This window comes from Prinia subflava, chromosome Z (assembly GCF_021018805.1).
Source record: "Prinia subflava isolate CZ2003 ecotype Zambia chromosome Z, Cam_Psub_1.2, whole genome shotgun sequence".
NCBI lineage: Eukaryota > Metazoa > Chordata > Aves > Passeriformes > Cisticolidae > Prinia > Prinia subflava.
In genome coordinates this window covers 55066575-55081362 of record NC_086283.1, presented here as the reverse complement: position 1 = coordinate 55081362, position 14788 = coordinate 55066575, and the positions used below count along the sequence as shown (strand labels likewise).

Below are 14788 nucleotides of genomic sequence, written 5' to 3'. Positions count from 1 at the left end.
CGGTGATGGGTGGAAACTGAAGCACAGATCTTTCACCTGGATATGAAAACTTTACTGTGCAGGTGACTGCACACTGGAACAGGCTGACCAAAGAAGCTGTGGATCCTCCCTCACTAGGGAGATCCAAGAGCTGTCTGAATACAACCCCATGCCGCGTGCTGTGGGACGGCCCAGCTTCAACAGGGAGGATGCACCAGACGACCTGCTGAGGTCCCTTCCAGTCTGACCGATTCTGACAGTCGGTGATTCTGTGATCTTCCCAGTCCAGCCTCGCCCCCTGGCCAAGCTGGCCACACGACACATCAGGCCGGAGCGATGACGGCCTCCCAAGGGAAGGCGGCGCACGGGCCCGAGCCGCCGCTTCCCCGCAGGCGCGGGGGCAGCCGGGCCCGCGCCGCCCGCAGGGGGCGCTCTGCCGCGCCGCGCCCGCCCCGGCGCGCGTGGGCGGAGAGGCGGAAGCGGCGGCGCGGCCATGGCGGCGGCGGCCGTGGGGCAGCAGTGGGTGCTGGTGGAGATGGTCCAGGCCTTCTACGAGGTGCGGCCGGGCAGGCGCCCCGAGCGTGGCGGGGCGGCGTGAGGGCGGCCGGGGGCTCAGAGAGCGGGGAGGTATCGGCGGAGCTGCCCCGAGGGCGGCGGCTGCGGGCGGTGCCGGGTGGTGAATCGGGAGCTGGGTGCGGGTCGGTGCTGCGGGAGTCGGGCTGCGCTCGCTGAGCCGTGAGCGTGTGTGAGTGCGGCACGGCTGTGGATTGAAAACACACACGCACGTCCTATTTATCCGGGTTTATAAAGAGGCATTTAACGCGTGTAGCAGGAGCATTAAGCCTTAAGGTTCACAGTGTTTTACTGGGGTCAAGGTTTGTAACTTAAAAATGTCGTTTGCAAAGGAAGAAACGGCGTTTAAATGTTAGGCTTGAATTCCCTCCTGGTGGAGATCAGCTGTGCATGTTTGTACCCAGGCTTAGTTTCCTGGTGTTAGAAAGGATGTCCTGATGATAGGCGTGTTTTTGTGTCCCTTCCTTTGGCAAAGGGTGATAACTTTTTAAGAATGTATGCAAGACTTGCAGTCCAAATATAGAAGTGCTTAGCTAGTGGGGCAAGTAGCACTGTATGCAGGATAATTGCAGGCAGTGAAAAGCACAGAGATCTCAGTGGGAGTATACTGTGTGTTCTTTAGATGTCATGTCATACATGTTGCGTTTATATTCTTAATATGTTTGATAAACTGAAAAGTGCTCTGCAGTAGGTAACATTTGTTATTTGCTCTTTGGTATGCCGTAGGACTCTTTACTGGTTTTAAAAGCTTGTGTCCAATTTACTTTAGTTTCTGGATGTGTGATAAGTTCCACTTTGTCAGCAGGTCAAATACTGCCGAAAATGTTGATGTGTGGGAGCAATTCCCCTGGCTTGAAGAGGGAGTGTGCTCATTTGTGTGCACTTTTAGTCTTTGAAAAATAATAGACAGGAGCCTTTCTGAAATGGAATAACTAAACTCAACATTAATACTAGGAGTTCATTGCTGATGCCACAACTCCACATCTACTTCAAACCAGCTGTGCTGCCAGAGCAAACTGATTTTTGTCCCCCAAGCATCCAAAGAGGCTAACTTTAACTTGCGTCAACTCTGGTTTCCTTTGGTTATTCCCACACTTGGTGTCCACACAAGAGAGTAAAGGACACAAGAACAAAACTAGTTGAGCTGACTCAGTTGGTTTACACTTGATCAAAGTGCCTGTAAAACTGACAGAAGCTGGCTGTAAGAACTGATTTGGCTTTCTTTGTAAATACTGGCTCTCCCTGCTCGTGTAAGTTACGAAAATGGAGAGTTGAAGTGACTTTGTATAGATGACACAGACTTTCAGGCTCTCAGGATACTTCTGCTTGTTTTGAAAGCTGCCTTCACAGGTGCTGACTGGTGTAACCTGTATTACTTAACCACCTTTACCCTCAGCATTCAAATTATGCATGGAACTGAAATAAATTGCCAATTTAGAATGTGCGTTGTTTATGAACAACAGACCAAATTCATTCAAACTCAAGTTAACAGCTACAAGTAATAACTTCAAAATATTCCACTTTGATATAGTTAAAATTTTTACTGGTTTGGAAATATGTCAGCTGATGGTCAGCTTTGGGGTTTTTCTGAGTATGTTAGTAGGGACAGAATGGTTGTGTCACACTGCTTCAAATAGAATTCTCTTTAGACTAATTTTGTACTTTTGTTTTCAGGCTCCTGCTTACCATCTCATTTTAGAAGGAATTCTAATACTATGGATAATCAGACTTCTTTTCTCCAAGACATATAAGCTTCAAGAGCGATCGGACCTAACACTTAAGGTATGGTGAAAAAATATTTCTCTTTAGAGAAACAGTTTATAGCAATTGAGTGTTGAACCACTGCTGCATTATAAATGTTTCTACTTTTTTTCTTTAACTTCAAAGGGTGAACTTACTTTGCACTCAGGAGCTGCTTATTGCTTAAACATGTCAGTTTGTGCTTTTAAAGTAGCACTGTGTTTGAGAGTCTGAAAAATAAAGAAACTGATGTGAAGGTGACTGTTAAGCTATGAAAAGCTGTCATTAGCTCTACTCAATAGAGGGCTTTATTTTAAAGATGAAAGCTATGTTAAAAATGCCTGTCAAGCAAAATGAACTGTAAGATTGTAGATGGTAAGAAAGTGGTCAGTCTGTATATGTGGTGTCTGTGAGTACTAACTCTGAGAATTTATAGTGGGTTCCACAAAAATTGTAGTTTAGCAGAAGTTTTCTTCTTTTGCAATGCTGTCCCAAGAAAATAAAAAAAAGCCTTACTTGTGAAGACTGGAATTTCTTCCATACTTCTGCCTTTAGGTTATCAGAAATGAGTAAAGTATGTTTTGAAGAAGTCCCTGGACTAGTTTATTTGAGCTTCAGAGTAGTGATATCCCTTATAAATAGGATAAAATACTGAAATTTCTCCATGGTACTGAAGAAAGTTTGTGAAAGAGATTTATGGACATTTGTAATGGGTATATGTAATTCCCATTGTTGTCATGTGTTTGCATGCCTTTTGATCTTATTCTCACTAAGAATGCACATAATGGATGCACGCTTAGTGTAATTCATCAGTAAACAGGATACTGGGACTGTGGTGTAGGCACAAGTCTACAGTTGTGACCAAAACTGCAGGCAGTGTTCTCATTTAGGGAGCACTTACTAAACGAGCTTAGTATGTTCTAGAGAACACTTCAGCTGATGGTTACTGAGACAGCCAGCATGGCTTCACAAAGGGCACGTCCTCTCTGTCCAACAGATTAGCCTTATGCGGTGGAGTAACTCCATTGGTGGACAGGGGAAGGGCTACAGGTGTCATTTTTACCTGGACGTGTGTAAAGCCTTTGACATGGTCCCCCTCTGTGTCCTTCTCTATAAATGGGAGAGAAATGGATGTGCTGGGTGGACTGCTAGGTGGAAGAGAAAGTGGTTGAATGGTCTCACCCAAAGGGTAGCAGCCATTGTCTCTGTACCAGTGTGCATCAGTGACAGGTGGTATCCCTCAGGAATATGTACTGGAATTACTATTACTTAATATTAATCTCTCAATATAATAACTAATTTAATATCTTAATTAATGGCTTAGATAATGGGATCAAGGGCACCTTCAGCAAGTTTGCACATGACACCAAGCTGAGTGCTGTGGTTGACACACCTGAGGGAACAAGACAAAAAAGTGAGTCCGTGGGAATCTTATGAGGTTTAGCAAGGTTAAAAGCAAGATACTGCACTTGGGTCAGAGCAGCCTCTGGTGTCAACAGAGGCTGGGGATGAACAGATCAAAAGCAGCCCTGGGGAGAAGGGCTTGGGGGTGCTGGTGGGTGAGAGGCTGGACATGACCCAGCCATGGGCACTCCCAGCCCAGAAAGCCAAACGTGTCATGGGCTGCATCCAGAACAGCGTGGGCAGCAGGGGAGGGAGGGGATTCTGCCCCTCTGCTCTGCTCTGGTGAGACCCCACCTGGAACCCATCCAGCTCTGGGGTCACAGCATGGGAAGGACATGGAACAGCTGGAGTGAGTCCAGAGGAGGCCACAAAGATGATCAGAGTGATGGAGCACCTCTGCTATGAGAAAAGGCTGACAGAATTATTTGGGATTGATTAGCCTGGAAAAGAGAAGGCTTAGGAGTGACCTAAGTGCAGCCACCAACACCTGAAGCGGCCCTGTAGGAAAGATGGGGGGAGACTATTTGAGCATGTGGTGACAGGACAGGGGGGAATGGCTTCAAAGTGGCAGGTTTAAATTAGATACTAGGACGGAATTATTTACTGTGGGCATGGTAATGCACTGGCACAGACTGCACAGAGGAGTTTTGGATGCTTTATCCCTGAACTGTTTAAAGCTGGATTACATGGGGCTCTGAGCAGCCTGGTCTAGTGGAAGTTGTCCCTGCCAATGGCAGGAATGGAATCAGGTGAACTCTATGGTCCCTTCCAACCCAAATGCTTCTATGACTGGAATCAGGAATGCCGGTTCACCTTTGTGCTTGGAAGAGTCTGAATTGATCCTGGGATACTCGAAGTTTGCCATCTTTTGTAAGAATACAGAGGAGGTATGAATGCAAAGGGAGCTCCAGTGCAGTGAAACACGGAATGTTCATATCATCTAGGAAGACATGCTGCAGCCTTAAAGCAGGCCCTGATTGTCCATCCAGAAACTAATACAGTTCATCTGCTAGAGTTTTCCTGCATCAGATAAAAATTATCTCTAGTATTTTGGAGGATATGTTTTTTTTGTTTTAAAGAGTCATTCTCTCTGCAGTAGAAGGCAGGAAAAGGCTGTTTGCAGCTCTTGGATAACTGGTGACCCAAAAAAGATGAAACCTGTCTTTTCCTTACAAAGTAAGAATATCTCTAGATGCATCTTGGATATTATCATGCATTTGCAGGTCATCATCTTAATTCATGACTGACCATTTTGCTGAAGCTGAGGAAAGTATGTAGACAAATCTCTAGTAGTGCTGTGTGAGGAAGAAAATTGTTCTATGTCTGTTTAACTGGGTGTAATCAACAGCTGGGAGATTGCACATGTAGCCAGTCTGCTACAGCCCAGGGGAAGCAAGGGTTTAGAAGGGTATCAGGAAGAAAAACATCAGGAGGCTTAGGCTTAAATAACCTTACTTTTGCAGGAAGACGGTGTTAAAATTCACTGTCAGGACAGCAGTTAACAGACTTTCTGAAAAATAGAAGCATGCAAATATGTTATTGCTGTGATATTTTCGTTGAGATTTATACAAACTTTTCTGAGGTTTAAGGGTGAAAAGCAATGTGAATACTAGCAAAAATGCATCTGGGGTCAAGAATTAAACCCCCCAAGAATTATATACCCCTTTGTATATAGACTAGATACATTAATTAACATCACAGATTACAGACTTAAAAAGTTACAGAGTGCTGTGAGCCCTATTGCAGCAAAGGGTTTGACTGTTAAAGACACCACTGGTTTATTACCTTTATCTTAATAGCAAAAAAAAAAAAATAGCATGGGTGAATGCTCCTTGTTCTGATCCTATGTTCAAGTTGGTTAGCCATGAGGGGGCAGAAAGTTAGAGTAGCTGACTGTATCATTGACTTCTGAAGATGGAAGTAGTGGTTGCTTTAGGAAGAACTGTGGGAGTGTCTTGTCTACAGATAGTTCAGTGAAAGTAAGCATAAATGCAGCAGTGAAGTCAGTGTGAATACATCTTCTACAGCTGCAGGAGTTAAGCAAACTGATACATCAGCATCACAGAATGATTCCATTTGTCTTTCTACAGTACAGATAATTCTTGTGGAGAGAGCACATGTATTTTGTGTAGGGGAATAACTGCAAACACAGAGAGACATGCCTTCTTCTTAAACTTCATGAAAAATTCTGCACCTAATGGGCACTAGTCTGTGTTGTGTGTTAACACCAGTAGGCTTGAAGCACAGCTGCTCACAAAACAAGGGAAGAATAAAAGTAAGAAAACTTTTGAGTGAATAAAATATTGTTTAATAAGCAAAGTGGAAGAAGACGGAAAACAAGATAAATGATGTCTCATTCACCACCTCTCATGGATGGACTAATATCTGATAGTTCTTGAGCAAAAGTTGACTACATTCCTTAAAACCCCCTTTTTTTCTTCCTTTTATTGCTGTGTGACATCATACAGTATGAAATCTGTGTTTGGTTAGTTCAAGCCTGATAGTGTCCTTTCCAAATCTTTCGGGCATGCACCAGTCTATTCACTGTGGGAACAGAGTATGAAACAGACCATGCTAGAACTGTGCAAAGGCTGTTCAGCAAGAGATACAACTTCAGTGTTTCATGAACATCGTCTTGCTCACAGCACTGTATGAACTGCTATGAAGAAAATTCCCACCATCACAGCCAGACCTAGTACAGTCTGTTTCATACAATACAGGATCCCATACAGCCAGGTTTCTGTGTGTGTGTTCATCTACATGTAGAGACATGCCAGCTGTTCAGCAAGGAGACTGCTGCTCATTTGCTTTCTGACTTGTTCTAGTTTGAGTCATGCTGTGGTGTGCAGTCTTTACCACACTGGAAAGAAATAGTAGGTTGCTCAGGTACAGCCACTGGAGACAGGCCTGCTCAGGTGGTAGAGCACACACTACCTTTATGCCAGCCACTTGTAATGTTACCTGAAGGTTCTTTGTGAATTATTGTTGGGAATGCTTCCAGAGCAGACCTGACTCCATGTAATAAATATTAATGAAGAATAAAATTACTGCACAGCCTAGTGATTTGTTAGGACAAGTCAATCCTGGGGAACAAGTAGCAGATGATACATTGTGCAACCTAATGCACTTAGGAGTCATGCTTCTAAAATTATGAAGAAATCCACACTGGAGGTAGATTTTAGGTTCACTCAAATCTGTAGCAAGAGCACTACAAAATCCAGTGCAGAAATTACCTTTCAATTGGTATGAAATCACCTTTCAACTCTTATGCTTTGGTAATAGTGTTTGTAAGTATTCCTACTGCTCCATTTAGAAAATAGTATCTCCCAAATCTTAACTAGAAAGGTGGAGTGCTTCTCTGATACTGTGAGTTTCTGATAGTTCAGTGTTTTAGGAGACATAAATAAGTCTGTGGCTATACAGGGTGCTAGACATAGATTCTTATGGGCTTTCACACAAAGTAGAAAGTGAAAGTGACAGTGAGGACTGGAGTGGGCTGTGGAAGTTTGCATGGCAGTATTTAACTATGTGTGAAAGGAAGATGCTCTACAGGTCTGTTTATCTTTTACTCTGCAGTAAATGGTACTGAGCTTTTCTCTCAAAATCCCTGAAGTACTACTAAGAATCACATCATCCTGTTTTTTCTTGGGTTTTAGAATTTCCAATGTGGTAGTAGCATGGGATGCATTTTTTTTGAGTGGTACTAGCCAGGAGGCTGGAAAGTTCCTATTGGAGACAAATGTTTAATGTGCGGCTGAAAAATACATAGACTTTGTGAGCTCTGTTTTGCAGGAACAGCATTCACAGACTAATCAGATACTGTTCTATAAAGAATAGCGGAGGTAGCCTGTTCTTATAAAGGTTTTCAGTAATTCTGAGCCAAGACTCCCTAGGTGGGTAAATTCTCTCTTATGTATGAGCATACATACATACTTTGAAAGAGAGAAATTTCTAACTGGCATGCCCATTATTTGTGCCAATTTGTCCTATTATGTTACATGAGTCTAGAAATACTGTGACATTAAGGACTTATTTGAGGGCCAGTAAATAAAAAGTTTTGTTATTCTTTTGATATTAACGTAGAATATGCATGTATGACATTGTTTCAAACACTAGTGCTAACTGAGAACTGTCTTCATTAACAAAATTGCTACCTTTTCTTAAGAACCCCTGGGTAAACAAGGCAACTTTTTTAATAATTTGGGTTGAATATATTTACACTCAAGTGTTTTCCTTACCCAAGGTATATAGCAATTAAAAAGTGAAATCCACAACAGAATACAACCACCCCAAACCATTGTATATGTGTGTGTGGGAATCTGTGTGTATTTAGATAAATAGATTTAAGATGTTTTTATGTATAAATATACACAAACAAACTCAAGATTCTACTACATGTAGGGTTAGGGTTCAGAGAGCCAGAAAGCCTAAAGCTAAGTGTATCAAAACGTATGTATTATCATTTATAAAATATAGTTATAAGGATTTTATTGATTATATTTTAATGTTCATTATGTATTAGTCATAATAAAATATATGCACCTAATACTGTTACCTATATTTTATTTATTGCTTATATGAATTAAAAGTAATTATAAAAGGGCAAGAGGAAAAGCTGAGGGATGAGTTCATGTACATTGCAGTCCAAGAAAGTGGAAACTAAAAGTTTTGAGTTCATTCTCTTCATCAAGTGGATGCTTTCAGTGCAGCAAACTCAGGAGAAATATGCAGATCAGCTACATATTGAGGACGTTACAGTGTGAATTAAAAAGATGATTTCTCTGTATGTTTGAAAATCAACTTTTTTTTATTTATATTGGTGTGAATTGTTATCTGTTTAGGAGGTAAAAAAAGTACTCTGATGTCATTTTGTGAAAGTCTGCTTCTGCCCTGTCCTTTTGTTCAGAGGCAGATGGTCGTGTTTACCCTGAGCAGTCTGAAAGACAGACCAGTGTACTGCAGTATTTGGTGAATGGAAGGAAGAAAGGGTTTGCACTGTCTTGTCTGCAGTGGTGGGTGGCCAGCTTAGATTGAGATTGGTGCTCATTTTAGTCATCAATGTCTCCAGTGCTCTCCTCTGCTAAGAACTCATGGAAACAGTTGACATAAGATGCAAATATGCAAATGTTTGTCTGCATCCAAGAAAAAGCAAAATGGTGTGTAATGGATGATGAGAATGAATGTGAGCTAGAATTAATAAAATGGTATTGTTTGAAAGGACAATTACACTTCTCCTGTGTGTTCTAAGTTGTATTAAAAGAATAATTAGGGTGCTGACGTGTCTCATCTGTGGCTTGTGACTTATGCTGTTAAGTTTGTATGGAACAAAGATTTTAAAGGGAAGAGTAAAAACTTCTCAGGAGTAAGTATGAGTGGGAGATAGGAATACTAATTAGGAATTGCTCATTATCGTTATATTCATAGATCTTAACTGCAGTTCTTAACTGCAAACCTAATGTGCTAATTTACTGTAGTTACAGAGTCCATCACACATATGTTTTTCTTACTGCTAAACTCCTTGACAAAAGTATTTTAATTGAGCTTGTGTCCTCAGTAGTTATGCTGTTTGGTGATATTTTGTGCACTTAGCTAAAAAATCTAGATTTTAATGAAAAAGTTGAGTACATGCTTACACAGTTTTAATTCTGTTTTCTTTGAAGAAAATTAATTTTGTGTTGTCTGCTCTGCCCTAAAGCTGTTCAAATGTTCTGTGTTCAGGTCTCAGTCAGGAGAAACACCACACGTCTGAAGTCCTTCCCTCTAAGGCATTTGATGTCAAATAAAGCTTTTCTTATTTATTCTTCCATAACTGACAGGCTGCACCCACTTCTCACCTGATTTGTTCTGCTGCCTAATTAAAACAATACCAAATAACCCTCTCCTGCAAAAACCCCAAACCAAAATGAAACACACCACCAAACAACCCTGTGCTCCAAAATGGATGTGAAACTCTTCATTCTAGATACACTATACATTAGGGATCTGGGGCATTTCAAACAACTGTAGCAGCAGAGTGAAGGCTACATGAGCATAAGTCCTGCTTTATGATTATCAGAAACTCGCTTTTGAGCTCTTGTGGAAAGGTATAAGATCCTACTGGGCAACTGCAACTCAGGATGTGGTTTTCCAGTAGCATCAGCCAGTCTGGGTTGGGATTGGGACTCTTGTTGTGGGTTCTAGTTTAGATATATATCCCATCCTGCTTTTGCTGACTTAGTTTTCATCTGGATCTGAATAAGGCTTTTGTCTGGTTTTGTAATTGCTTCTGCCAGCACAAGGAGCAGGAATGTTTCGATAGGAGATGACTGCACAGTTAGCAGCTGCTGGCTTGTAGTGTGATGGATCAGCACTCTTAATGTAAAATTACATCTTTGATTTTTTTATTTTCCACCCAGATAGTAATACGGTATAGTATTGTGAGATGAGGGTGGAATTTTCTCTTGGGTTGTGGTTCCACTTTGAGATTAACCTGAATTTAGGTACTACTTTGTAGATGAATGTGTGCTTAATAGTCCTTAATGGCTAGGAGTAGGACACGAGGTTTAGTAGTTGCTACCTTTTCTTGAGCACTTGACAGTTTTTCTCCAGTGCATCCTTTTCACATATTTGTCACTTTGCTAAGTGTTTTAATGCCAGTGTTATTGAAGCAGTACTGTTGAAGACTTGAGAATGTAAATTGAGGCATATTCATATTCAGTTACATTTTCATATCTAACACGTTGAATGGAACAGCATTGATTAAAATTTGGCAGGGACATCATGTTAGTATCTCATCTCTTGATTATCATGTAAGATCTTTAATACACAGAGACATCTGGTCCATGTTTCTTTATATCTTATTCCCTTCCCAATTTCATAATTGGGAGCCTCTTATTTAAAGATCCTATCAATTGAGATACTATCAATTTTTAAGTGTCTCAGAAAGGTGACATGTACTAGCAAATATTATGTCTAATACGATTTTTATTAACTGTTTGTTAGTACGTAATGTATTTTCTAAGGGAATTCCCTTCTCAAATAGTATTTCTTTTCTCCTAATCAGGAAAAAGAAGAGTTGATTGAAGAATGGCAGCCAGAGCCTCTTGTACCTTCTGTGCCAAAAGATCACCCGGCTCTCAATTACAACATTGTTTCAGGGTAAATGTAACCAAAATAAATTCTGTTTACTTATTTTGACTCAAATACTTATATCTATATTTTAGAGCATATTGCTTATTAAGCATTTCCATATTCTTAAAACTGTTCATAAATTAATTGCATTGCATTTTTAGAGAGCAGGACTGAATTTGCCTTTGAAGGGTCTTCATTTTGTAACATTGTCAAGACTCTGTTACTAAGAAAATCTTTCCTACTTTAAATGTTGTCCTTTTTTTTTTTTTTTTTCACTGTTGGGTGTGGTAGGAGTGTTGTATCTTTGCCTTCACTGTGACTCTCTATTGTTTGGTATTAATTTCATATTTCCTGAAAACATGGACTTAGAGCTCCAAAAGTGGATACCACCTTCTTACATCATCACTAACCACTTTAAAAGAAACTTACTTTGTGTGTAGCCACTCAGTACTTTGCTGTGATTTAACCCTGGCCAGCAGCCGAGCCTCATGCAGCCACTCTGGATAGAGAGTTTGAAGGGTCATGGGTTGAGCTGAAGAGTTTTACAGGGAGAACAAAAGCCATGCAAACAAGCAAAGCTAAGCAAGGAATTCATTCAGTGTGTCTGTCCCATGGGCAGGCAGGTGTTCAGCCATCTCCAATAGAGCAGGGCCCATCATATATAACAGTTACTTGGGAACACAAATAATCTCACTCCAGACGTGCTCTCCTTCCTCCTCTTTTCCCCCACTTTATATACTGAGCATACCATATGGTCTGGACCCTTTGACTGGTTTGGGTCACCTGTCCTGGCTGTGTCTCCTCCCAACCTCCCTTGCACCTCTAACTTCCTTGCCAGCGTGGCAGTGTGAAAAGTAGAAGAGGCCTTGGCTCTGTGTGAGTTCTACACAGCAATAACAAAGTCCTCTCTATAATATCAACCCTGCATTCAGCACAAATCCAAAACACAATCTGATACCAGCTATTGTTAAGAAAATTGACTCTACCCCAAATCCAGCTCATGCTTCATGAAAAGTTGTTTTCCTTTGGACAATCAGAATTGGAAATGCTAGATGGTAAAGCTGTTTTGTGAGGAAATTTATGGCTCAGTGTTACTTTTTTTGTGTTCCAAGGCTTTTAAAATGTTTGGTGACTTAGGCAAGAGTCACTATATTTCAGAAATTGATTTGAAGCTTCTTTTTACAATGTTGGGGTTTGCGTATCAGTAACTCCTATGCAGAAGATGCACCTCAGTAATGCAGGACAGCTCCTTTGTAGGGATAGGTTCAGTATTCACAAGATGCAGATGCACTGTGTTAGTAGAAAGCTTTCCAAAGCTCTTTAGTAAAGTTTTGCTGTTGCTTAGTTGAAGCAACATGTCCTCCATTTTCTCAAGCAGACAGATACAACACAAATTATGGAATTTTTAAAGTAAAGTTCAGGTGGTTCAGTGCTTTTCTTAACTTGCAGTGAGTAAGACTTAAGAGTTACTTGCTTTGTACACCAAATATTGTCAGCCACCAGATTTGGAACATCTGTGCACATGCATTTGACATTTGAGCAGCCCTATTTAGTTTTGATCAAGAAAATTGCCCAGTGCTAGTTTTCCATATGGGAAAAGCTTGTGGAAATGACTGTATCTGAGGAATAGCATAGAATCTCAACTGTAATATTTGACAGCAGGTATGGAAATGGGCAGACACCGAGTTTTGTATTTGGCTTACATTTGAGACTTCTTAATTCTCCAAGTGATTAGTGGAAAATTTTGAACTTTTTGTATTGATGTGTATAATTACCAAAACAGGTCTGCTTATAGAACACAGTGTACAGACATGATGCTTGAATTTAAAGGGATAATATTGCCCTTTGCTTCACGTACATTTTGCTCTAGTTAATTTGCTAGTAGTGTGCACTTTCAGACTTTCTCTGTTTACTAATTACATCAATTACGAAAACCATTACCGATTAAACTTAATTGGAAACTTGAGATGATAGCTAATGCAGTAGTTTTGTCCAGTCACAGCTACTACCTATATTTCAATAGCAGTACCAGTGCAGGATTCTGGGGTTGCTTTATGAGAAAAACATTGATTTTGAATTAGTTTTTCACTTGGAAGTAAGAGCAATGAGGTATCATTTTGATTTTTAGTATTTCTTCTTGAAAACAGATATCACTTTGCTTTTACAGGAGAAGTTTCATTTATCTCTTTGGGGGTCATCTTCCTATGAATTAAGTTTTCAGCAAGGAATCATTAAATATCTCAAGTAATGATTTACAGTTTCTTTATTAAATTACAGGAATATAGGTTTTGTTGAGGATATTTGTGACTTGACACTGAACTTAAGTACTGATTGTCAGCTGCAACAGAAAAGTAGAAAGAGGGAATCTTGAAAAACCTGAATGCCTTCTAATGTTGAAAAACAGAATTCCTGTGTTATGTATTTATGAAAACGACAACTGTTCATAACAATAGGTCTGTAATTTTTTTTCAGTCCTCCCACCCATACAATCACTGTTAATGGCAAGGAATGTATAAACTTTGCATCATTTAACTTCCTTGGACTTTTGAATAATGAAAAAGTTAAGGTGAGTTCTTCTAGTTACTCTATTTGTGTGGTTATTGCTTTTTTACTTTGTATAATATCTTGGGATAAAGAACACAGAAAGCATGAACTTCATCAAAAATATATACTGGTAAAGCCGGAAGTAAGATTATAAATCTCGTAATGTTGTGCTATTCAAGTCTGTATTTTTACTGAAGTTTAATCAGGTGTACTTACTGCATACCTAGTTGATTATCAAGTTAGATTAGTATTTAATGTCCTTAAGTATTAGAATAAAATGGGTGATGCTTAAACATTTTTCTAAAGTAGTTTTGAGGTGGAATTAGTTACAGAATTCAGTATGTTATTATACTTTCTGTGGAGTAGGTCATGTTGCATGACAGAAAAATTCATTTATGTACCTTGGTGTAAAATTGTCAGTGTGAAGTGTACAGGAAAGTTAATGTAGTAATATTTCACATGATTCTTTCCTATTAAAGAGCGCAGCCCAGGCTTCTCTGAAGAAATACGGTGTTGGCACTTGTGGACCCAGAGGATTCTATGGTACTTTTGGTGAGTAACTCTCTTTTTGGTAAACCAGGCAAAATAGTCCAGTATATAAGCAAAAAGTTGTTTCTGTTGCTCTGAAGAACAGTTACCCTCTAATACTCATTTTACTGTAGTTGTTGAGGATTGGTAGCATTTATTCTTTCTTTAAGCTTTCCTGCTTATTATTTTATCTATTTTTTTACTTTTTCTAATGCTGGTCTTTGAGGAGGAGTGCAAAGTTTATAATCTGTTGCAGTTGTGGTAAATAGTAGAAAGAGAAGATAACCCTTTTCGTTTAATTGTGTACAGTGACTGAGAGTGTAAATATAAGTTCGGGCTTGTGGATGAACTTTCTTCGGGCACCGCAAGGGGGCAGTCTGATTTCTGTGATAAATAATGTGACTACTTCTGTGACTACTAAAGCTATAACCGGAATTAATTTTCCAGTACTGGTAACTTTAATGTTGTAATTGAGAGATTTTATGACCTGAGCAGGTGTTTTAAGGTGAGGGATTTTTTTTTATTCTTTCTAAGAAGTGGTAAGTTGTTAAATATCAGGCTCTGGACATTGTTCTTCACAGACATTTATATTTTGAAATATTGCATGTAAACCAAAGAGTTATACACGAATAGCTGCACAGTTACAGGCTAAAACTATCAACTCATTTTGTGAACTTTCCAGTCTCTCCCCAGAGATGGTGGAATTCTGAGGGGGTCCATACTTGAATTATTTCACTGAGTTAGCTTCCTGTAGCCTTGACTGGAATTCAAGACAAAATTGAGCTTTTCTTGGTTAATCAAACTCGTCCTATAAGTGATCAACTAGTTGCTATACCTAATTTGATTTGATAGAAGTCTATCAGAACAAGATTGAGTCTTGATATCAATCTTATAAATTGTTCATTAGCTT

The 14788-nt window shown here is 39.9% G+C and overlaps 1 protein-coding gene across 1 annotated transcript in view; it reads left to right on the top strand.

Annotated features, from left to right (window-relative positions):
- Positions 1-425: 425 nt before the first annotated feature.
- SPTLC1 (serine palmitoyltransferase long chain base subunit 1) overlaps positions 426-14788 on the top strand; it is a 32842-nt gene continuing 18479 nt past the window's right edge. Inside the window, exons 1-5 of the mRNA XM_063422649.1 lie at positions 426-535; positions 2227-2334; positions 10739-10833; positions 13279-13372; positions 13830-13902. Coding sequence (XP_063278719.1) covers positions 473-535; positions 2227-2334; positions 10739-10833; positions 13279-13372; positions 13830-13902 — 433 coding nt within the window. The 5' untranslated portion in view covers positions 426-472. The remainder of the gene's footprint in view (positions 536-2226; positions 2335-10738; positions 10834-13278; positions 13373-13829; positions 13903-14788) is intronic.